Source organism: Rhinopithecus roxellana, chromosome 20 (genome assembly GCF_007565055.1).
Source record: "Rhinopithecus roxellana isolate Shanxi Qingling chromosome 20, ASM756505v1, whole genome shotgun sequence".
NCBI lineage: Eukaryota > Metazoa > Chordata > Mammalia > Primates > Cercopithecidae > Rhinopithecus > Rhinopithecus roxellana.
The window spans coordinates 10539472-10563607 of NC_044568.1; the positions used below are offsets into that span (position 1 = coordinate 10539472).

A 24136-nucleotide genomic window follows, 5' to 3' on the forward strand; every position below is an offset into this window, starting at 1 on the left:
TTTTTGCATATATGTAAGGATAATTTATAGGATATGTTCCTGGAAGTTTGGGTTCTCCCAGAAGCAAACCCAAAATTTGAGTGAAACAAGCATATTTAAGAGGTGGCAGGCCAGGCACGGTGGCTCACACCTGAAATCCTAGCATTTTGGGAGGTGAAGGTGTGAGGATTGCTTGAGCTCAGGAGTTCAAGACTAGCCTGGGCAACATATTGAGACCCTGTCTCCTGAAAAATTTAAAAAATTTAGCCAGGCCTGGTGTTACGTGCCTGTAGTCACAGCTACTTTGGAGGCTGAGACAGGAGAATTACTTGAGCCCAGGAGGTCTAGACTGCAGTGAGCCATGATCACACCACTGCACTCCAGCCTGGGTGACAGAGTGAGATCTTTTCTCAAAAATAAACAAAATAATAAAGGCCGGGCATGGTGGCTTATGCCCCTGTAATTCCAGCACTTTGGGAGGCTGAGGCAGGTGGATCACCTAAGGTCAGGAGACCAGCCTGTCGAACATGGTGAAACCCCGTCTCTACTAAAAATACAAAAAAAATTAGCCAGGCGTGGTGGCAGGCGCCTGTAATCTCAGCTACTTGGGAGGCCGAGGAAGGAGAATTGCTTGAACCTGGAAGGTAGATGTTGCAGTGAGATATGATTGCATCACTGCACTCCAGCCTGGGCGACAGAGCAGGACTCCATCTTAAAAAAATAATAATAAATAAAAATAAAATAAAGAGATGGCTCCAGGAAATACCAAGGAAGGGAGGGCTGCCAATAACAGGTGTATCATCCACAGAGAAGCTGCTGTGAGTTCCTGGAGCTTCATCCCACTGGGCAGTTCTGGGAGGCAGTGCAAACACGCGCCTCAGTATCACCCCACCCAAGGGAGAAGACTGGAGAACGTAGACACCGCTTCCACTTAGCTATTGGATGAGGGCTGCTCTTGGTGGGTGGTGTTAATTTCATACCACTCTGGCCTGCCCTGAGTGTGAGCAGAGCGGGCTCTAGTGGCCAGAGAAAGCGATACCAGTGCTGCCGGCTCCGTGTCTGACAGGTGAACACAGCCCCTGGCACTGTCTTTTTGGTTCAGGTCAGGGCACCAGCAGCACTTGCTGCCAAGGTGTGTACAAGTGACGTTTTGGTGGGTGCTTCCTCAGAGGGAGGACGCCCAGTGCCTGTCTCTCATACTTTGCAAACACAGTAAACACTACCCTGGCTGAACATACATCCTCTCTAATCCTCACACCAGTCCTTGGTATTTATATGAATTTCACTTATGAGGAAACCAAGGCTTAGATAGATCATACCGATTGCCTGAGTTCATACAGCTGAGAAGGAATGGAGCTAGGAATTGATCCCAGCTCTGCCTAGCTCTAAAGCTTTTCTTTTTTACTGTCCTGACAGCCTCAGAGGAATGGCCCAAGAGCAGGCATGAGGGAGTGTGGGGAGAGGGTGGCTGTTATTTAACTGTTATGATATTAGGTTAAAGCATATGAAATTGATGACATGTTTTTGGACTAAAATGGTTCTTTCTTCCTTTTTCTTCTTTCTTTTTTTCTTTCTTCCTTTCTTTTTCTCTTTCTTTCTCTTTCTCTTTCTTTTCTTTCCTCTCTCTTTCTTCTTTCTTTCTTTCTTCCTTTCTTCCTTCCTTTCTTTCTTTCTCTCTCTCTCTCTCTCCTTCCTTCCTTCCTTCCTTCCTTCCTTCCTTCCTTCCTTCCTTCCTTCCTTCCTTCTATTTTCTTTTCTTTGCTTTCTTTTTGGTGGAGTCTTGCTCTGTCACCCAGACTGGAGTGCAGCGGCGTGATCTCAGCTCACTGCAACCTCTCCCTCCCCGGTTCAAGTGATTATCTTGCCTCAGCCTCCTGAGTAGCTGGGATTACAGGTGTGCACCACAATGCCCGGCTAATTTTTTTTTTTTTTTTTTTGCATTTTTGGTAGAGATGGGTTTCCGCCATGTTGGCCACACTGGTCTTGAACTCCTGACCTCAGGCGATCCACCTGCGTCGGCCTCCCGAAGTGCTGGGATTACAGGTGTGAGTCGCTGTGCCCGGCCAAAAAATGGTAATTTCATGATCTTCATTGAAATACAAGAAACTCACGACTTAGAGGGACACTTGTTCCACATGTGGCAGGAGGAGAGAGGGCTTACTCCTTAGGGAGGTGAAGGAAGGGTCCCCAAGGCAGGTGACACCTGACTGAAACAGGGACAGAAGTCCTCCAGGCAGAGGGGAAGGCAGGGGAGGCTGGGAGAGTGGGCAGGGCTTGAGCACAAGTGCTTTACAAGGTGGAGCGAGGAGTCTCAATTTCACTCAAAGTGCAGTGAGATGCCCTCAAAAGGTGGCTGATGAGACAATGGCCCTTTGTATCTGGGGGTGACACAATACATGGTCACCTTTAGATGGTTCTTTCCTATTTCCTCGCCTGACTTAAATAAAATCTGTTAAGAATTTCTCTCTTTCCTTATGTTGAAAGATAAAAGTCCTCAATATCTCCAGAAGTCCTGAATTGCTCTAGGAACAAGAGTGCTCCGTACCTCCAGTCGCCTGTCCTTTCACCCTCCATGTCTGTAGTCGCCTGTCCTTGCAGCCTCCGTGCTGGTCCTTGCAGTCTTTGTACCTAGTTGCTTGTCCTGGCAGCCTCCATACCTGTAGTTACCTGTCCTTGAAGCCTCCGCACCTGTAGTCGCCTGTCCTTGCAGCCTCCATACCTGTAGCCACCTGTCCTTGCAGCCTCCATGCCTGTAGCCGCCCGTCCTTGCAGGGTAGTTAAAGTCACGTGAGCTCAGAGTTCACCTCGGTGTCTTCGAATGAGAAGCTTATGTTGAATTCAGCCAGATAGGAGCTTTATGACGGGTTAGAAAAGTAAATCATTTCCAGTGACGAATTGCCCTAGCATGACCACAAAGTGACTAATACACAGGACCATAAATCTGGTAATAAGTGGCCAAGTCCAGGAATGTCTGTTTGCTTTTATTTTTTGGGATTTCTCGCTTCAGAGTAAATGAATCCCTTCAGTATCCACCCTCCTTTTCCTACTTAGAGTAGAATCTTAATCTGGGCCACCATGGGAGATGGTTACAGTTCTGACCCCCAGTGAGTGGTGCTTCCTGGCCCCACACCCTTGCAGTGTGGCATTGCTGCCCCTAACACCACATGGTGTGGCCTCTCTACCTCCTTGAATCTGGGCTGGTCTTGTGGTTTGCTTTAATTAATAGAATACAGTAGGAGTGTGGTCATGTGAGTTCTGGAGCCTAGACCTTTAGGAGCACAGCAGCTCCTGCCCTGCACCCCTCGGAATGCTGAGGCCACCACGCCGTGATCCATATGGCCCACTGGAGAATGACTGGCCTTATGGAGGAGACAGCGGAGGCCACTGCCACTGTGCACGCGTGAGGCCACTGTGGTCCTTCCTTCCAGCTGTCCAATACCTGCAGCCACTGGACAGTCCCATAGAACTGCCTGGATTGTCACCTCATGCAACTGTGAGAAATAATCAACTGCTGATGTCTCAGTCCTGCGTGGTGGTTTGTTATACTGCAATGGATATTGCATTTAGCCCCTTAGTTACAGGGCACATCTCCCCACCTCCTGTGCAGCTGGCATGGCTGCCTGGTGAGGTTCAGGCTGATGGGATGTGAGCAGCAGTGAAGTGAGCAACTTTGGAGTCAGGTCCTTTGAGGAAAGAAGTGTCCTTTCTTTTCACCATCTTCCCACTGGCTGGAGTGTCGGCATCACAGTGCACCATTTTGGACCTCGAAGATGAGTTTGACATTGAAGAATGCAAGAGTGGAACAGAGGAGGCTGGGTCCCGCCTCTGCAGAGGCACCATGTCAGCCCTGGACTCCATATTCTCATGCCATTATAGGAAAGAGACGAGAACACTGGTCTTGTTGAAAACACTATTACTCAGAGCCTCTGATACAGCGTTCATCTGTGTTGTAACTGATATCACCACCTTCCCAAAGATTCTGTTCTCCTACTTGTGGTAAAGCCTGAAGTCTTCTTCTTGTTCTTCTTTTTCTTTTTTTAGACAGTGTCTCACTCTGTTGCCAAAGCTGGAGTGCAGTGGCATGATCACAGCTCACTGCAACCTCGAGCTCCTGGGCTCAAGTGATCTCCCACTTCAGCCTCCACAGTAGGTGGAATTCTGTAGTTCCATGTGCCACCATGCCTGGCTGATTGTTTTATTTTTTTGTAGAGACAGGATCTTGCTATGTTGCCCAAGCTGGTCTTGAATTCCTGGCCTCAGGTGATCCTTCCTCCTTGGCCTCTCAAAGCACTGCGATGACAGGCATGAGCTGCCACTCCCAGCCTCTGAAGGCCTCTTGATGGTGCAGCTACCCCAGCTCCTAGCATTTCAATACCTTTCCTCTCATGATAAGGCCAGCACTCAAAATAGAGAGTCCCCAAGATGGTCACAGGCGCAGTTTTGTTTTCTCCATGTGTAGGACCTTCTGTGATGAGCCCTGTGGCTTGGTCTCTAGGGATTTACCCTCCACCTCTGAGAGCACTGTGGGGTAGGTCCCCCATCTTCATCCCTTCCCACCTGGTGGCAGGATGACTTGATAGAGAAATAGGCCATGATCTGTCCCCCTGCAGATGCATGAGAAAGCTACTAGAAAGGTACTTCCCTCCCTCTCTGGAGTGATTCCCGAGAGATGTATGCCCGGATGGTGTGGATTTCCCTTTCCCAGGGAAAAAACCCAGGCTTTGCTTTTGGAGATTCTTAACTCGTAATCACTTCCAGTTCAGAAAAGAGATTCTAAACTCGCAGCCTTTGGGCCAAATCCAGTTCTCAGGTTTTATTTGACCCACACAGTCTTGTTTGTTTGTTTTTGATTAGTTGTTGACATTTTAAAATTGAGGGATTTCTGAGAGGAATCTGTATTTATAGCTTTTCTTGAAAAAGTGGAGGCCAGTCATGGTGGTGCAGTTCTGTAATTTAATAAGTTCTGCATTTGGGAGGCCAAGGAGGGTGGATTGCTTAAGCCCAGGAGTTCAAGACCAGACCAGCCTGAGCAACATAGCAAGATCTGTCTCTTAAAACAAACGAACAAACAAAACAAACAAACAAACAAAAAAGGGCCAGGTTCAGTGGCTCACACCTGTAATCCCAGCACTTTGGGAGGCTGAGGCTGATGGATCACCTGAGGTCAGGAGTTTGAGACCAGTCTGGCCAACATGTCAAAACCCCATCTCTACTAAAAACACAAAAAATTAGCTGGGCGTGGTGGCAGGTGCCTGTAATCCCATCTACTCAGGAGGCTGAAGCAGAAGAATTGCTTGAACCCAGGAGGTGGGGACTGCAGCGAGCCAAGATCACACCATTGCACTGCAGCCTGGGCAACAAGAGTGAAACTCCATCTCAAAAACCAACAAAAAAATTTAGCCAGGTGTGCTGGTGCACACCTGTGGTCTCAGCTACTCTGGAGGCTGAGGTGGGAGGATTGCTTGAGCCCAGGAGGTCAGTGTTGCAGTGAGCTATGATGGCACCACTGCACTCCAGCGTGGACAACAGAACAATACCCTGCCTCAAACGGGGGGGAAAAAAGGAAACAAAGAAAGAAAAAGAAAAACTGAAACATTTGGCAATATGAGGCTACAACAGAACCGCCCTATTAGGCAGGACACGGCTCTCTAATCACTCCGGTCCCCCAAAGCCACATAGCACTCTGGCCCCTGAGCCTGGGCAGTTGTTTTTGAGGTGACTTTTGAGACCCTGGCTTCCTCTGTGGCTCAGCTTCTGCTCCAGCCCGCCCTCCCCATCTTGAACCTCGCATTTCCGAGGTGAGCCACACTTCGGGTGACCAACGCCCTTCTGAAAGTGAAAGCATTGTGATTAGTAATTGCCGGAGAAGTCTGGCTTCAGCATGGCCTGTCTGGGAAGGTCGGGACCTGTCTGGTTCCCCTAACTCCCTCTCACCTCTCAACCTTTGTCTATGCTGTATCCTCTGCCCAGAACTCACTTCCTTTTCTCGTTCACCTGACCCCTGCCTCAGCTGAAGTGATCTTCCTCCAGATCCTCTTGATCCCCCAGCTGGGAGAAATTCTGCCTCTTGCTTGCTGCCATGGCAACCTGCATTTCTTTCCCTGGAGACTGTACATTCCGAGGGAACAGGAAGCCCCATTGCACCCCTAGACCCTAGGACAATACCTGGAACATGTAACAAACAATTGCTGAGAAAGGGAATGAATGAATGAACAGACTTGGGTTTCCCCAGCTTCCTATCCTCTGTGCCCTCTTTGAGGAGAGACAGCTCTCAGACATCTGTTTCCCTTCATCCTAACACATCTTTATGACCATATAGTACCCAACTGGGCCATTTCACATTTTCATTTCTTTTTTTTTTTTTTTTTTTTTGAGACAGGAGCTCTCTCTTTCACCCAGGCTGAGTGCAGTGGTGTGATCACAGCTCACTGCACCCTTGATCTCCTAGGCTCAAGGGATCCTCCTGCCTCAGCCTCCTGAGTGATTGGGACTACAGGCCTACATTACTGTGCTAGTCTAAATTTTTATTTATTTTTTTGAGACGGAGTCTTGCTCTGTCATCCAGGCTGGAGTGTAATGGCGCAATCTCAGCTCACGGCAACCTCTGCTTCCTGGGTTCAAGCGATTCTCCTTCCTCAGTTTCCTGAGTAGCTGGGATTACAGGCACCCGCCACCATGCCTGGTTAGTTTTTGTATTTTTAGGAGAGACAGGGTTTCACCATGTTGGTCAGGCTGGTCTCGAGCTCCTGACCTCGTGATTTGCCCACCTCGGCCTCCCAAAGTGCTGGGATTGCAGATGTGAGCCTGATTTTTAAATTTTTGTAAAGTCAGGGTCTCGCTGTGTTGCCCAGGACGGTCTCGAGCTCCTGAGCTCGAGTGATCCTCCTGCTTCTGCCTCCCAAAGTGCAGGGATTACAGGAGTGAGCCACTGCGCCTGGCACACTTTACATTTTCTAGAGCCCAAGAGACTGAATATACAAAGGGATAGTGGCCAGACTAGACATAAAAATAGACATCTGCCCCAAAGCCTGCCGCAACCAGCCCAGAAGGCCTATCAATAACTAACTATCAGCCCCATGTCCAGGACTTAATCAATAACTGATGGCTTCCCTAGTTTTTGTCCCTGCTTCTAACTTAGGACCAACCAGACAAAGCCAAATATGTCCCCCAGTCAATTGCACAGGATGCCCGCTTCCAGTGAGCAACGTACAGCCTCCCAGGCCAGCAGCTTCTACTTGGGGCATCCCTGAAGCCTTCCCATTTTCCACTACAAAGCTTTCCTACTGTGCTGCCCATTTTTCAGTCTCTGCCAAAACACAAGTGATGGCGACTGACTCCCTTGCTAGAGCCAGCTCTGAATGAATAGGCTTTGCCTGCTCTCGTTTGGTTGATCTTTGTGTCTTTCTGCAATCATCTGGTCCAGCTACTGTGATAAACAGATCAATAGAGCAACTTCCTTTCTGCTTCCTCTGTGGGCATTCCCATCTTGGTGCAGACTTGAACAATTGCTAGAATCCTTCCCCTTATCTGCCCCCATCCCCCACTGCCATTAAAGGATAAGATCCCTCTGCAGGCTGGGCTGAGTGAACGTGAACAGGCTGCATTGGTTGCCAAGTTCTGCCATATACGCATTTGCCTGTTGAGACCAATTGTGCTAACATGTCAGGGCCAGGAGAGAGAAGCTGAGTGGGATGACCCCGCCTTACTCCTCCTCTTTGAAATTCTCCCTCTCTTAATTCACACAGTTGTCTCCAGCCCAGCCCCTCCCAGGCATGGCCCCACTGACTCAAGTTCTCGCAGAAACCCTGGATGTCTGCCCTGTTCTGTTCTCTCACCCCACCTTCCTAGGGATTCCCTTGCTACCCCCTTTTACCCTAAAAAGGGATTAAGATGAAATCATTCTGTGGTCACTAGATGTTGTCTGTGCCTGAGACAGAGCGGGGACCCCTCTTAGAGGCCTGCTGGCTTCCCCAACACATGGAAATAAAGAAAAATCTTGAGTTTCTTCAAGGAGAATTCCAGATGCCTTGCTAATCCGGAGAAGTATATGAGCAGCCTGGTAAACAGGAAGATAGCAGTCACTGCAAACAAGGAAGTGAGAGCCACAAGATGTGTGGTTTCCCAGAAAACCAAGGGTTTTAACATACATCCCTGAGTTGTTTTTCAGAAACCTGGACTCCCACTGTATTAGTCTGTTCTTGCATTGCTACGGAGGACTACCTGAGACTGGGTAATTTATAAAGAAAAGAGATTCGATTGGCTAATGGTTGGTTCCTCAGGCATTACAGAAAGCATGGCTGGGGAGGCCTCAGGAAACTTAGAGTCATGGTGAAGGCGAAGAGGAAGGAGTCATGTCTTACATGGCTGGAGAAGGAAAGAAGAGAGAGCAGGGCGAGATGCTACACACTTTTAAACAACGAGAACTTTTGATAACTCACTCACTATCATGAGAACAGCAAGGGAGAAATCCGCCCCCATGGTCCAATCACCTCCCACCAGGCCCCTCCTCCAACACTGCAGATTACAATCCAACAAGAGATTTGAGTGGGGACACAAATCCAAACCATATCACCCCCAAATGGAAAATGCCATCTGCTGGTATGTAGGCCACTGATAATGGAACTGAAGACTGAACTCTGATCACTATTCTTTGCTCTAAATTTCTTCCTGAGGGCCGTGGAGAGACAGTCACTTCCATAGGCCAGACCTTAACATTCCTTCCTGCTGACCCCAAGATTTTAGTCAAAGCCTTGCTTCCTTAACCAATTGCAAATCAAAGAATCTTTGAACTCATGTATGACTTGTAAGCCTTGCTTCAAGATATCCTAGCTTTTTAGGCCAAACTAATGTATAACCTCCAGGTATTGGTTTATGATTTTGCCTATATCTTCTGCTTTCCTGAAATGTACCTCGCCCTTAAAAACTCTTGCTTGGAGGGTTAACAGCAATTTCTCAGTTGCTGTGTTGGTACTCAAGGCTCACAAGTGTCCCCAGTCTCTGGGGAATGGTCTTGGCTGCAGGGGAGCCGCACCTTCTCCTGGGTGGCAGTAGGATAAGCTGGAGGAAGCGGGGAAGAATGACTGGTGGTCAATGACTGACCCACCCAGGGAGAACCAAGGGCCACACTTCAGCCTCAAGGAGGGACCCATTCATGCTCACAGCTTCCGGGAACCAGGCTGGAGTCAGGGTCCGGGGAGAGCTCCCTGTACTTAGCCTCTTTCCCCACTCCATCCTGCTTTCTTCTCCTCATCTCTCCAACAATGGGCATTGGACACTGAGCAGATACAACCAGGGGTCAGTTCCTGTCTGTGAGTGTAGGACGGATGGGTGACGGGAGGGTGGATGGATTTGTGTGTGGACAGGTGGATGGATGGAAGGATGGGATGCTGGGTGGATGGGCAGATGGGTGGGTGGATGGGTGAACAGGTGGATGGGTGGATGTAGGGGAGCCTCCACCTTCAAATGGAAGCCTTCAGATGGAAGGTATGGGTGTTGTCACCAACATTGCAAACCCAAGCCCCCTTCTATGACCACCTCTTTTCTATAATATTTCCTCTTCTCTCCCTTCTTCCCCAGTTTCTCAGTGACTTGTCTTCACTTCCCCTTTTCTCCTGTGTGTCTATTTCCCTGAATTTAAGTACAAATTAAATCCATATTCTTCTCATTCTGGTGAAATTGCTCGCCAGCGTGGGAGTCTGAGCAGGTACAGCCCTCATTTCTTCCTGGGCTTTGCCAGCAGGAGCTCCTTCCTCCTTTTTCCCTTTGCTTGTGACCCAGCATTTCCCTGTCCGCCAGGGATGCGTTGGCCACGTTCCCCAACTTCTCATTGCTTTCCTCTGCTTGACTTGTTTCCTGTTGCCTGTCACTCAAGTTAAATCCTTGTTTTATTCTAAATTCGCACCAATTCAACTTAGTTTACCTCTTAGGCGACTCCTGCTTTGCTCCAGGTGGCTTCTGATTCATGCAATTATTGAGCAGGTCTGTGGGTGAGGGGGCTGAGCATTTGGTCCATTCGCTTCAAACCTGTGCAGTCTCTCCTTCACCCACCCATCTACCTGTTCATCCACCCACCCATCTACCCATCCACTTAGCACCCCATCCTTCCATCCATCCACCTGTTCACCCACCCACCTACCCATCTACCCATCCACCCACCACCCCATCCTTCCACCCATCCACCTGTTCATCCACCCACCCACCCATCTACCCATCCACCCACCACCCCATCCTTCCATCCATCCACCTGTTCACCCACCCACCTACCCATCTACCCATCCACCCACCACCTCATCCTTCCACCCATCCACCTGTTCACCCACCCACCCACCCACCCATCTACCCTTCCACCCATCCACCTGTTCACCCACCCATCTACCCATCCACCCACCACCCCATCCTTCCCCCTATCCACCTGTTCACTCACCCACCCACCCACCCATTTACCCATCCACCCTCCACCCCATCCTTTCATCCATCCACCTGTCCACACACAAACCCATTCACCCTCGCATCACCTATCCATCCTACACCCACAGACAGGAACTGACCCCTGGTTGTATCTGCTCGGTATCCAATGCCCATTGTTGGAGAGACAAGGAGAAGTGAGATGCAGTATCTCCCTTCAATGAACTCTCATCTAGAGAGTGTCACCTTTTATTCTTCACTGAGAAAGACTGATTATTAACTTCCCATCCCCCACCCTTAGCTTAGAACAATTGCAGCAAATGCTGTTTCCCAGGCACATAACTGAGCTGCAATAGTGACTGGGACTGGAACTATCAGTCCTTGTGTTGCCTGGATAACACTCTGCCATTCTTTCACTTCATTCATGAGCCAAGTACGGATTGTGTGCCTCCCATGTATCATGCATTGTGTGAAGAACTGGGGATAAAAGGGTTAAAACTGCAGGGCATGGTGGCTCACACCTATAATCTCAACACTTTGGGAGGCTGAAGTGGTGGGGGTGATCGCCTAAGGCCAGGAGTTCAAGACCAGCCTGGGCAACATAGCAAGACCCCCAACTTCACAAAACATTTAAAAATTATCTAGGCATGGTGGTGCACACCTGTAGTCCCACCTACTCAGGAGGCTGAATTGGGAGGATCACTTGAGCCCAGGGAGGTTGAGGCTGCAGTGAGCTCTGATCACACCACTGCACTCCAGCCTGGGTGACAGAGTAAGACTTTGTTTCTGAAAAACAAAACAATAAAGGAAATGTTAGAAGGACACTGCCCCAGTGTGTGGAAGGCAGCAGTCCCTGCCCAGCCCCTGGCGCATCAGGCACTGCCTCATTCATCTCAGGCCTCTCCCTCTGCAATTCATCAAGCAGAGCTAATCACTTCCTTCCTTGGGTCACTCTACTGTCTAGTAAAACTTCTGGGGTGTAATCTCCTGCTGGGGTGTGACTCTGTGAGGGCTGAGACCCTTTCCTGTTTGTCTTGCTTCTCACAGTGGCCAGCACAGAGCCTGGGTCATGTGGGTAGCCCACGTGTGTGGGATGAGTGGTTGAGAGAACAAATATGACACAAGCAGCCTTTAGGGCAGAGAGGAGGAAGTAAAGTCATTAGCAAAATAGTCAAGACTCTAGCACCTTGAGTCCTGTCCTCAGCCCGCACTAGCTGGGTGACCTGAGGCAGATGACCCAACTTCTCAGGGCCTCAGTTTGTATCTGTTAAATAGGGGTGACAGCAGTCCCTGTCACAGGACTTCTGTGAGAGTTCGATTAGCTAGTATAAATAAAGCGCAATAGCAAAGACGTAGAATCAACCTGGGTGCCCATCCATGGTGGACTGGTTAAAGAAAACATGCTACACACACCATGGAATACTATGCAGCCATGAAAAAGAGTGAAATCATGTCCTTTGCTGCAACATGGATGCAGCTAGAGGTCATAGTCCTAAGTGAATTAACACAGGAACGGAAAACCAAATACTGCACATTCTCATTTATAAGTGGGAGCTAAACATTGGGTACACATATACATAAAGATGGAAACAACGGACACTTGGGTCTCCAGAAGGGAAGAGGGAGGGAGGGGAGCAAGTGTTGAAAAACCACTTGTCAGAAACTCTGCTCACTATTTGGGTGGCAGGATCAACAGAAGTGCAAACCTCAGTACCCTGCAATATACCTGTGTAATAGACCTGCACATGTACCTGCTGAATCTAAAATTTTATAAAAGAAGCTGAGTGAGGTGGCTCATGCCTGTAATCACAGAACTTTGGGAGGCTGAGGCAGGTGGATCACCTGAGGCCAGGAGTTCAAGACCAGCCTGGCCAACACAGGGAAACCCCATCTCTACTAAAAAAATTAATAAATAAAAAAGAGAGAAGAAAAAAATTGTTTTTACTAAGAAAATAAATAAAGTGCGTGGTGCTGTAAATGTCATCAGGGCAGCTCCTGTGTCGGCCGCCCGATATTGTTACCCCATCGTTACCCCATGCCTGCTTCTCCTTTCCGCCTCCCTAGCTTTCCAGACGGTGCTCCCAAACTGTCACCACACCAGAACGCCAGGCCTTCAGGGTGTTTTTGGAGCACAGCGTCTTCCCGAGTACCTCTGTTTGTGTGTATTTCTACACTTTAAAATTAAAATAAATTGTATTTTAAGAAAATGTGGGGGTGCAGCAGGGATTGTCCTTCTAAGAGAGAAGTGAGAGTGACTGCAGGCAGGTAGAGGAAGGGCAGAAACTTTAGGGTAACTCCACTTGGGCCTTGTGGGTGAACAAGGGGCAAAAACGGACCAGAAATCCGAGGGTTTCTGCCCACCAGGTTTCTGTTCTCTTCTTTCCACAGAAAACAAAGGACACAGGAGATAGACCCCAAATTTTTCAGTTCCACTTAGGCAAATCAGATCCGAATTAAGGCAGCAGCATCCGATCTGGCTTCTCCGTATCTACCTCCTCCCCTGTTTGTGTCAGAACCACACCCCCCTGACCTGCTGCCCTGCTGGAACCTTTTTCAACCAGCGTCCCTGGGTTCAGGGATGGAGCAGGGATGGTGAGGATCAGCCCAAGACAGGCTGGCTGCTCTCCAGACTCCCCCAGACCCTCCCTCTGCCCTTGACCTCTTGCCATGGGCTCAGTCTGGGCTCTGAGCACCCCAGGAGGCTAGATGGGGAACTGGGCTCTGCTGACTCAGAGCCCCACGGGGCTGAGGAGATGGGTGACGGGCAGCCCCCTCCTTCCTCGCTTACATCATTTCCCCAGCTGCCATCCTTTCTCTGGAAACCTCACAGTCATGATTCACTGAAGTGGGGCTATGAGTTTTAGACACCCTGAGGTCCTGACTGCAGCCCCACGGCTCTCACCTGTAAGAAGGGGGTGGGGTGAGTTGAGGACACGTCCTGTCTTCCTCTTTGCTGAACCTGAGTTGTCTGTTCCAAAAGCGAGTGATCTCACCATAGCTTTCTTCCAATTCAAGTTCACCTTGACTGAGCCCAGGGCATGGTGGAAGTCGGTGGGCAGCTTGAGAGGAGAGGGGGTCTTTCATGCGTCTGGGGTCCTCCTCTCCTGCCTCCTCCTCCAGAGGTGGACCTCAACCCAGGGAAAGGGGGTGTCGAGAAGGCTGGGATCATGGCCTCCTCAAAGGCGAGGGCTCTCTGGCCCTCATCCTGCCCACAAGCCCAGCCCTCCACATCCCCAGTTGCCAGTTCCTCTTTTATCCTCTCCAGAACTTGCACTACTTCTTCCTCTTTTTGGGGATTTTCTGTCTCTGTTTCCTTCTTGGCGTTCAACCCTCCATCTTCTCTCTCTGCAGTTTTCCTTGTCTTTCCCTTTCTCCAGGGCCTTCTCCCAGCCATGCTGCTTGGAAGTGTGTCCGAGGCTCTCACTCCAGGTGACAGCGCTGCCGCCTTCCTCGTGCCGGCCCCTCCTCTGCCCATGCCAGCCTGGCCTTCCTGCCATCCTGGCATGGCCCACTGTGGGATCTCTGATGGCCTCTGCTACCAGAGCCGGGGACCTCCTCATCTCCTGCCTCACTGGATGTTTGGCAGGCTGCGCCATGGTTCATGTCCCCCGTCCGGCCTGCCCATCTCTCTCCCGGCCTCCTCCTGCCTCTCTGTGGGGCCTCCTCAGTCTTCAGCATCTCCTGCTCTGCAGCCACCACTGCTGTTTCCGTGGCCTGCATGCTCCTCCCTCATCACCCTCTCACCAGGACCTCACCCAGCACTTCTGCTGATGGGCCCAGAATCCAAGGCTGTTTCTGAGGTCCAGACCCACACACCCAACTACCTCTGACCTCTCTCTCGGAGGCTCCACAGATGCCCTCTTCCACCAGGACGGCTGTCACAGCACAGCAATGATCACAGCTGCCAGCCCAGGTTCCCACCCGCTCTCCTGAGCCCTCCACACCACTCAACTCTCCCAGCAACGACAAGGGGTGTGGACTTTTGTGATCATTCCCATTTTGCAGATGAGGAAACTGAGGCACAGAGAGGTTGAAATAGTCCAAGCTCTTAAACACTACGCTCTATTTTCCTCAAAACTGAGATTGGCCTAACCCCCACGCTTCCTCCTCCATCACCTCTGTCCTCCCTGCAGTGATCGATCAGCCTCCAGCCCATCCCCACAGTCAGTAGTCTACCCACCCCGCAGACCCCCAACATCTCTCTCCTGACAAATCAGTTTCCAGCTGCTTCCCAAACAAACCATGCCCATATAACCCACTTTCTAAAATGAAAATGTGAAGATCTCAGTCCTCATGAATTCCCTTCAATGCTCCCCTCTACCCTCAGGACAAAATCAATGTATCCTCACTGGGTGCAGTGGCTCACACCTGTGATCCCGGCACTTTGGGAGGCTGAGGCAGGAGGCTTGACTGAGACCAGGAGTTTGAGACCAGCATGACAAACATGGGGAAAATCTGTCTCTACTAAAAAAAAAAAAAATATATATATATATATATATATGTATATATATATATACACACACACACACACATATACACACACACATATGTATGTGTGAATATATACACACACACACACACACTCACATATATATATTCAAGTGCAGTGGTGCAATCCTATAGTCCTGGCTACTTGGGAGGCTGAGGCAGGAGGATCCCTTGGGCCCAGGGGTTCGAAGCAGCAGTGAACTATGATCACAGCACTGCACTCCAGCCTGGGTGGCAGAGCAAGACCCTGTTTCTGAAATTAAAAAAAGAAAAAAAAAAATTGATGTATATTAGGAGGGCTTCCAGGGCCTGGGGCCTGCTTCCCCTTCCTTTCCTCCCAGTGGCCCTGACCTTATCTCTTACCACTTCCCACCCTGACTGTCTGGTTCCCATTGCTGATTTCACACACAGACCCTCCTGTCCCCTGCCTCATCCATGTCTGGCTGCCCTGTCACCTCCCGACTTCGGTTGCTTTCAGTGCTCAGCTCAAGTGCCACCTCTTCCAGGAAGGCTTCTCAGAAAACCATACCTTCTCAGCCTGGGTGAGGCACCCTGTGTTCTCTGTGCTTCCCCTCACAGCGGGGGGAACTTGCTGTTTATAAATTTGCCTCTCCACTGACCCCAGGGCTGGGGATTTGTGGTTTATATTTTCTTCCCCACCTAGCAGAGGGCTTGCGTCTCCAGGCTCAAATTAGGCATCTTGACTAAATGATGAATAAATGAGAGAATGAATGAATGAACAAATACTTGCTCTGTGCTCCTCTTAGGGACCCGGATGCCCCACTCCTTGGCCCAGATTTTCCAGGCCAGAGTGAAGGGCTCCCACCAGGGTTTCCTTTAGGGTCCTGAGGGGTTGGCATCTGCCCCACCCCCCTCCAGTCCGGCTGAAATTTCAAGGTCAAGGGGTGCCTTCTGGCAGTCAAGGGGGAGCCTGGGAGGGGCAGAGCAGGGATTTGCATCCACCCAAGCAAAGGGCATCAAGCCAAGTCATCTGATGAGAGACTGCGGTGGGGTTGGGGGTGTGTGGGCGGCCGGCCCATCCTCGGATCAGCTGGGTTCTCTGCCCGCCCCCTCTGACTCACGCTGACAACCTTCTTCCTGCCCCTGGCCACCTCTCTGCCCACTTGCTTCCTCAGTACCTTGGTCCAGCTCTTCCTGCAACGGCCCAGGAGCTCAGAGCTCCACGTCTGACCTTCTAGTTATGACCAGGACCAAGGCAGCGCTCCTCCTGTTCACAGGTAAGCCTAGGCCCCAGTGAAGTAGGGCTGGGGACCCAGGCCCAAGGGAGCCAGGGCCTTGAAATGGGGGCTCAGGCTGGGGGCTTAGGATCTGGGTAGGGAGAGAGACTGAGTCAAGCATGAGGGGGAGGCTGGCACATAGGGTTTGAGATTTGGAGTTTGTGGAGGGAGAGGATATTGATGAACCAACTTTGGGGGAGTTCCAGAGATGCTGGAAGGGAGAGGCCAGTTGTCTCGACACTCCAGAGATTTTAAAAATAGATAGAACGTGCCAAGCTTGTGCTCTGTGGACAGAATGCTTTGGTACCCAAGTTTTCCTGGAGTCTCTCTCATAGCACTTGAGGGGCACGTTGGGGAAAGATCCTTTTTAGAGCCTGGGTACTGCTCTGCAGAAATGGATAACTGAAACTCGATAGCGGATGGTGGGCAAGGGGCCTCCCTGGACCCTGGGAAGGAGAGAAGGGGATGAGTTGGGTGTCCAGAAGACCCAGGCACCCTGGGCATCAGGCTCAGAGGGGAGATTGGGGCACTGGGGCTGGGGGTAGAGGGCGGCCAGGCAGGAGGAAGACCCTTCTCCAAAGCTCTCTTCCCACCTCTTTCCCAGCCTTAGCAACTTCTCTGGGTTTCAACTTGGACACAGAGGAGCTGACAGCCTTCCGTGTGGACAGCGCTGGGTTTGGAGACAGTGTGGTCCAGTATGCCAACTCCTGGTGAGGCCCAGGTGGCGCTGGCCTTCGGCTCCATCCATCCTCTCCCTGCTCAGGGCCCCGTGCCCCTCGCCCTGCCCTGTTATTTGCAAACTCTCCTCTCTGTCCGGTGTAGCGACTGCCCTGGCTAATGAAGATTTGCCCTGAAAGCAGGCACGGCCTCACAGCTAACATTTACAGAGCAGTAAGTGCAGTGCCAGGCTCATCATAGGTGGACGCTGACTGAGTCCACACGACAACCTGTGAGTAGGAATCAGTCGTGCAACAAACACTTACCTGTTTTTTCTTTCTTTTTTTCTATACATTTAAAAATATAGAGAGACAGGGTCTCACTATGTTGCCTGCGTTGGTCTCAAACTCCCGGGCTCAAGCGATCCTCCCACCTCAGCCTTCCAAAGTGCTGGGATTCCAGGTGTGAGCCACCACACCCAGACTCAACAAATGTTTATTGTCTCCATAGGCCAGAGAATCCAACAGACAGAAATCCCTTCCACGTGGAATTTAAATGATGAAAATCCATCTTGCAGATGAGGAAGCTGAGGTTTAGAGAGGGAACACACACTCGCCGGAGCGGCAGCTGTGCCGCAGCGTCCACACTCTTACCTGAAGTGTTCTTTGTCTCCTCGCAGGGTGGTGGTTGGAGCCCCCCAAGAGAGAACAGCTGCCAACCAAACGGGCAGCCTCTACCAGTGCGGCTACAGCACCGGTGCCTGTGAACCCATTGGCCTGCAGGGTGAGTCACCGCCCCTCCTGGGACCCAGGGCAGGGCCACCAGGCTCCCCAGCTCCAGGGGCCCGTGGGGCTCACCGGAGTTTCACTTCCAACTTTTGCTGTGTCTGAGACCCTCACCCTCAGACATGCTTCCTGGCCTCTTAAGGCCTCCCCACTCATCACACCCCTGCAGCTCTGTCAAAACCGGACAGCTCCCTTCACCATCAGACCTTGCCTCCCAGGTGGAGGTGACCCCTGCCCAGCTCTTCCACAGCCTTCTCTGTACCCCCGAAAGTGACCATGCACATATCTGTCCCTGCAGTGCCCCCGGAGGCCGTGAACATGTCCCTGGGCCTGTCCCTGGCGGCTACCACCAGTCCCCCCCAGCTGCTGGTGAGTGGCCCTAGGGCACAGGAGGCCTCTAAGGGAGGGAGGAGCTGGGGCCGCGGGGGCTGGGAGTCTCTTGTAGGGTGGAGGTGCTGGAATTCGAGGGTGGGAGGGAGCAGGAGCAGCCCCCCAGCAGCCCGCTGTGTCCCCAGGCCTGCGGCCCCACCGTGCACCATGGGTGTGGGAGGAACATGTACCTGACCGGACTCTGCTTCCTCCTGGCCCCCACCCAGCTCACCCAGAGGCTCCCGGCGTCCGGGCAGGGTGAGTGTCAGGACCACCAAGTCTTTGAGGAGCTCACGCACATCCAATTGGGGGTGCGGTGGGCTAGAGACAGTCTTGCCAGAGTGGATCAGGAAGAAGGGATCTGGAAAAAGAGTTACCACGTGTCGCAGTGGTTCCCGACACTGCCGCCTGCACATCCTGCCCGTTCCTGGCCCGCCGCTGGACCTTTCCTGTGACCTTAACCTCTCCAAGCATCTGTTTCTTCATCTGTTGGATGGGGAGAATAACACACCCAGCACTGAAAGTAACATAGGATGATTCATGGCCAGGGGCTAGCACAGCAGCTAGTACCAGGTGACAGTCCCATGAAGGCCAGCTGCTGTTATTTTTAGAGAAGAGGATCTATTTTCATCCAGTGGGTCCTGGGATATGACCAATTGGTTTGTGCAGTAGTTTAGGAAAGGTCAGTGAAAGTGCAGTGTGAGCAACGTGTGTGTGTGTGTGTATACATATGTGTGTGTATACATGTGTGCATGCACACATGTACATACATGTGTGTGCATGTATGTGTGTGTGTGCATGTGCACATGCAGGTTGAGACGCAGGGCCTGGCTTCCCTGGTGCTGATGGGGAAGAAAGATAAGGAAGCAGAACAGTGGGCTTTTCAGACCTGGCAGTCTGAGGCCTCCCCTTGGTTTCACATTTGCTCTCAAGCCCTTGGTGAGACTGACATCTGGTTGCAAATAGGGTGCACCTTCCAGCACCTCCGTGGGTCCAGACTCCATCCACAGGGGCCTGGGCATTCATCAGAATGCCCAGGACACCTGTCTCTCCGGTGGAGGCCTCTGGGGCAGAGAGGATGCTGAGAGGTCGCATGGAAGGGGGTCTCCTCTCCAGGTGCTGTAAGAGTGTCCTCTTCTCAGGATAGACGCTGCCTTCACACAGGAAGGGAGTGGGGGCCTGTATTTAAGCTGAGAACAGAACAGGCCCAGTGTGTGGCTGTTGCCTGTGATGATTTGTTTAAAATATTAACAATCAAGGCAGGAGGGTCATTTGAGGCCTGGAGTTTGAGACCAGCCTGGGCAACATAGTGAGACTTCATCTCTACAAAAAATAAATATAAAATACAAAGTAGCTGGGCATGGTGTTACATACATATAGTACCAACTACTGGGGAGGCTGAGGCAGGAGAATCGCTTGAGCTCAGGAGTTGGAGGCTGTAGGGAGCTATGATCGCACCACTGCACTCCAGCCTGGGTGACAGTGAGATTCCGTCTCAATTAAAAAAAAAAAATTAACAAAACTACCATTCAGCACTGAGCAGTGAGGACATACACTGGTGCCACTTTGTATCATTGCTGGATGGGGTGACATTGAGGGAGGAAGGAGGAATGGGTCCAGGGAGGGGCACAGATATCCAGGGTGGAGCGGGAGGCCCTCTGCTTCCTACCATCTGAATTGGAGAAATCTTCCTGTTTTGTTTTTTTTTTTTTTTCTTTTTTTTTTTTAGAGACAGTCTTACTCTGTCACTGAGGCTGGAGTGCAGTGGTACAATCACAGCTCACTGCAGCCTCCAACTCCTGGGCTCAAGTGATCCTCCCACCTCAGCCTCCAGAGTAGCTGGAACCACAGAGAAGAGCCACCAGGCCCAGCTGATTTTTAACAATGTTTAGTAGATGTGAGGTCTTGCTATGTTGTCCAGGCTGATCTTGAAATCCTGGGCTCAAGCAATTCTTCTGTCTAGGCCTCCCAAAGTGCTTGGATTACAGGCGTAAGCCACTGCACCCAGTCTGACCTTCACTTTTTTTTATCGACAGGGCTGGCTGCACAGGGGTGAGCAGCTTCAACACAGCCTTTTTTTTTTTTTTTTTTGAGATGTAACCTCACTCTGTTGCCAGGCTGCAGTGCTGTGGTGTGATCTCGGCTCGCTGAAGCCTCCACCTCCTGGGTTCAAGCAATTCTGCCTCAGCCTCCCGAGTAGCTAGGACCACAGGTGCATGCCACCACACCCAGCTAATTTTTGTATCTTTAGTAGAGATGGGGTTTCACCATGTTGGCCAGGATGGTCTCGATCTCCTGACCGCATGATCCGCCCACCTCGGCCTCCCAAAGTACTGGGATTACAGGTGTCAGCCACTGTGCCCGGCCCATCACAGCCTCTTTATGCAACTTTAAGAGAATGAAGGGCCTTGTTCCAGGCAGGGGGTTAGGGAAGTCCTGCCCCCGATGAGGAGAGGAAGGGGAGAAAGGGTTTTGGGAGAGTGAGCTCCTGTGGCCAGGAGGCCATAGTCCTGCGCTCTGGGAGTGTCTCTTGGAGGACCGGTGCCACCTCCTTCCCCAGAGTGCCCAAGACAGGAGCTGGACATTGTGTTCCTGATTGATGGCTCGGGCAGCATCTCCCCCGGCAACTTTGCCACGATGATGAACTTCGTGAGAGCTGTGATAAGCCAGTTCCAGAGACCCAGCACCCAGGTGTGCCTTTGGGGCAGGAGGCTGCTGGGGGCAGGTGCTTGGATCCTGGTGAAATGGCCTCAGCCCTGGCCCTGTGTGCTTCTCCCAGTTTTCCCTGATGCAGTTCTCCAGTGAATTCTACGTACACTTCACTTTTGAGGAATTCAGGCTCACCTCAAACCCCCTCGGCCTGTTGGCTTCTGTTCACCAACTGAGAGGGTTGACACGCACGGCCACTGCCATCCAAAAAGTCGTGTGAGTCCTGACTTCTTCCAGGCACAGTCCCAAAGCACCCAGGTCTTCCCTTGGGCCTCATCTGTCTCCACGAGAAGGGGACAGGCAGGGACTGAAATCCAGCCCGTAATACCCTTGCCAAGCTTGGGCCTCTGGGTGGGACTAGGGCCTCCCAAAGGAAAAGGCATCTTCTCATTTTCACAAGGGCACCAGGGGCTAGTGTGGTTTTGTTCACAGGCCTCTAAGATCTCTTCTTTCCTGATAGGCGCCAATTGTTCCAGGCCTCACACGGGGCCCGTGGGGATGCCACTAAAATTCTCATTGTCATCACTGATGGGAAGAAAGAAGGCGACAGCCTGGATTATAAGGATGTCATCCCATGGCTGATGCAGCAGGCATCATCCGCTATGCAGTTGGGGTAGGGCATGGGACGGCTTCCCCCTTCTCCCACGGCTTCCTCTCAGGGCAACTTCCCTTTCTATTTATTTTCTTTTCTCTTTGAGACAGGGTCTTGCTCTATTACTCAGGCAGTGGTGCAATCCTAGCTCACTGCAGCCTCGAACTCCTGAGCTCCAGTGATCCTTCCACCCCAGCCTCCCCAGTAGCTGGGACCACTGGCGTGTGCCATCAAACCTGGCTTTTTAAAAAAATTTTTTTGGTTGAGATGGGGTCTTGCTATGTTGCCCAGGCTGGTCTCAAATTCCTGGCCTCAAACAATTCTACCACCTTGGCTTCCCAAAGCTCAGGGATTACAGGTGTGAACCACCGCCAACAACGTACCTTTCAAGGATAGAAACACCAGCTCTCTCGGCTCTTACTGCCTTCAGGATGAAAACTCTGCCCCAGACTGGAGACCATGATCCTTTCTCCTAAACTCCCTGATGCCGTCCGGGCCTCATGTTTCTCCTGTGTCCATGGGGTGTGATCATGTTGATCTTGTGGGGTTATCGGAGGATGTTGCACCCAGTGCACACAGAAACATTCGATTTATTATTTTTACTGAGTTGATCTTTTCTGGAGACAGGTTGGATCAGCTTTTAAAAACACAAACTCTTGGAAAGAATTAAATGACATTGCATCGAAGCCCTCCCAGGAACACATATTTAAAGTGGAGGACTTTGATGCTCTGAAAGATATTCAAAACCAGCTGAAGGAGAAGATCTTTGCCATTGAAGGTGAGTCTGAAGGGAGCTCTGAGCTTGGGGACTCCTCAGTCGTAACACTTTTCCACTTAGAACCCAAGGCTCCGTGAAACAGGTAGACAGCAGCCCAGTTCTCCTGCTTTCCCAGGACCCTGATAGCCACGTCCGTCAGCTTGTCCCCACTGATGTCCCCCAGCACTGTCAGAGCTGCCCCAAAGTGGCCCCAGGGATGGCCCTGCTCCCCACAGAGAATGATCTCACACCACCCACCGGCTCCACTGCAGAACAAAAAGCAGTGCCAGGCCCAGCCCAGGAGACCTTCCACCCACACTGGGACCTACCCAGCCCACGTCCCACCAGCCACTCACTCCCCTGGGCAAGGGCATGCGGACTCCTGGCCCCTCGGGTTGGCTCGTAGACCCGTGGGGGGCCCTGGTGAGGACCAGATCGGTGCTGCCATCGCTGTCCACATCCATGGAGCAAAGGGGGGCCCTGAAATTGGAGCTGATCTGGAGGGCAGAGCCTGTTCCCTGTCATAGGCATCAGCCCTCCCTGGGCCTCCAGTCTTAGCTTCTCCTAAAGCTGAAGTGTTCTTAGACCTGGCAAAGCTCATCTCCCTCCCTGGCACTCGAGTGTCATACTTTTCCCCAGGTACGGAGACCACAAGCAGTAGCTCCTTCGAATTGGAGATGGCGCAGGAGGGCTTCAGCGCTGTGTTCACGCCTGTGAGTGGGGCCCCTTAGGCCGATGATGTGCGGTGAGGGGAGGAGGGAGCAGGGAAGGCCAGGGTGGGTGTCAGGTGGGTAAGGGGCACGGGCGGCAGGCGTATCTCTTGTACATGCTGTCTTCCTGCTCCGGCCTCTGCTCAGTCCTGGAATCCTTTCCTCCCAGGATGGCCCCATTCTGGGGGCTGTGGGGAGCTTCACCTGGTCTGGAGGTGCCTTCCTGTATCCCCCAAATATGAACCCCACCTTCATCAACATGTCTCAGGAGAATGTGGACATGAGGGACTCTTACCTGGGTGAGAAATGACCAGGGGTTGGGGACAGGTGGGAGAATGCGCTGCCTAGGTGTGGGTCCAGGGTTCTGGGGAGGGGAGATGGGGGCTGTGCTGCCTGAGGTGGGGGTCCAGGGTTCTGGATGGGGGGAATGGGGGCCTTTGTGCTGAGACCTGGGCCCCTCAGGTTACTCCACTGAGCTGGCTTTCTGGAAAGGGGTGCAGAACCTGGTCCTGGGGGCCCCCCGCTACCAGCACACTGGGAAGGCTGCCATCTTCATCCAGGTGTCCGGGCAATGGAGGCTGAAGGCCGAAGTCACGGGGACACAGGTTGGGCGTGACAGGAGCCAGAGGGGAAGATGAGGGTGGGGACAGTGGCTGGGGCCAGGAAGAGGATGGAGGGGCTTTGGGGGCTCTTGGGGGAGGTCCTGGTACCTGGGGAGAGGTGGGACCTGGCCCACAGGGCTGCCTCTGGCGGGGACAGGCAGCATGACGCAGGCTCTGCCCTCCAGATTGGTTTCCTACTTCGGGGCTTCCCTCTGCTCCGTGGATGTGGATGGCGATGGCAGCACTGACCTGATCCTCATCGGGGCCCCCCATTACTACGAGCAGACCCGAGGGGGCCAGGTGTCCGTGTGTCCTTTGCCCAGGGGGGTGAGGGCTGATGGGGACCTGGGCTGGGTGGGGTCCAGTGTGGGTGGAGGGTTGCCCGGGTTGGGCCTGGCACTGCTTTCATTCTGCAGTGGAGAAGGTGGGTGGTGTGATGCTGTTCTCCACGGGGAGCAGGGCCATCCCTGGGGTCGCTTTGGGGCAGCTCTGACAGTGCTGGGGGACGTGAATGGGGACAAGCTGACGGACGTGGTCATCGGGGCCCCAGGAGAGGAAGAGAACCAGGGTGCTGTCTACCTGTTTCACGGAGCCTTGGGACCTAGCATCGGCCCCTCCCACAGCCAGGTGAGGCCGTGTCCCGCTTCTGTCATTAGAGCAGCCTCCTCCTTGCCTCTCCCGCTCTGTCATACAGGAAAACTGTCCCTTTTTACCTTTTCCTACCTCCCTTGCCCAGCTCTGAGCACCTTGTAGCAGTGGTGCAGTCTCAGCTCACCGCAACCTCCGCCTCCCAGGTTCAAGCGATTCTCTGCCTCAGCCTCTGGAGTAGCTGGAATTACAGGCATG

The 24136-nt window shown here is 52.0% G+C and overlaps 2 protein-coding genes across 2 annotated transcripts; both read left to right on the forward strand.

Annotated features, from left to right (window-relative positions):
• Nucleotides 1-15883: 15883 nt before the first annotated feature.
• LOC115895276 (integrin alpha-X-like) lies at nucleotides 15884-21201 on the forward strand (the record flags this gene model as incomplete). Its single annotated transcript, XM_030925406.1, has 8 exons — nucleotides 15884-16109; nucleotides 16714-16819; nucleotides 17446-17549; nucleotides 17850-17920; nucleotides 18067-18178; nucleotides 20481-20611; nucleotides 20700-20845; nucleotides 21090-21201. Coding segments are annotated over exons 1-8 (819 nt in total), but the record flags the coding sequence as incomplete, so codon positions are not given.
• A 4-nt stretch (nucleotides 21202-21205) lies between these two features.
• Nucleotides 21206-23326, forward strand: LOC115895277 (integrin alpha-X-like). Its single transcript, XM_030925407.1, has 5 exons — nucleotides 21206-21242; nucleotides 21849-21999; nucleotides 22618-22691; nucleotides 22858-22987; nucleotides 23151-23326. The coding sequence occupies exons 3-5, from the start codon at nucleotides 22656-22658 to the stop codon at nucleotides 23324-23326; spliced, it is 342 nt and encodes a 113-aa protein (XP_030781267.1). The 5' UTR covers nucleotides 21206-21242; nucleotides 21849-21999; nucleotides 22618-22655.
• The last annotated feature ends 810 nt before the right edge of the window (nucleotides 23327-24136 follow it).

Coding starts and splice junctions, on each gene's coding strand:
- LOC115895277 (XM_030925407.1), top strand. CDS start 22,656: ATGGCGCAGGAGGGCTTCAGCGCTGTGTTCACGCCT. Junction 22,692..22,857: donor TCAGCGCTGTGTTCACGCCT/GTGAGTGGGGCC, acceptor CTTTCCTCCCAG/GATGGCCCCATTCTGGGGGC. Junction 22,988..23,150: donor CATGAGGGACTCTTACCTGG/GTGAGAAATGAC, acceptor TGGGCCCCTCAG/GTTACTCCACTGAGCTGGCT.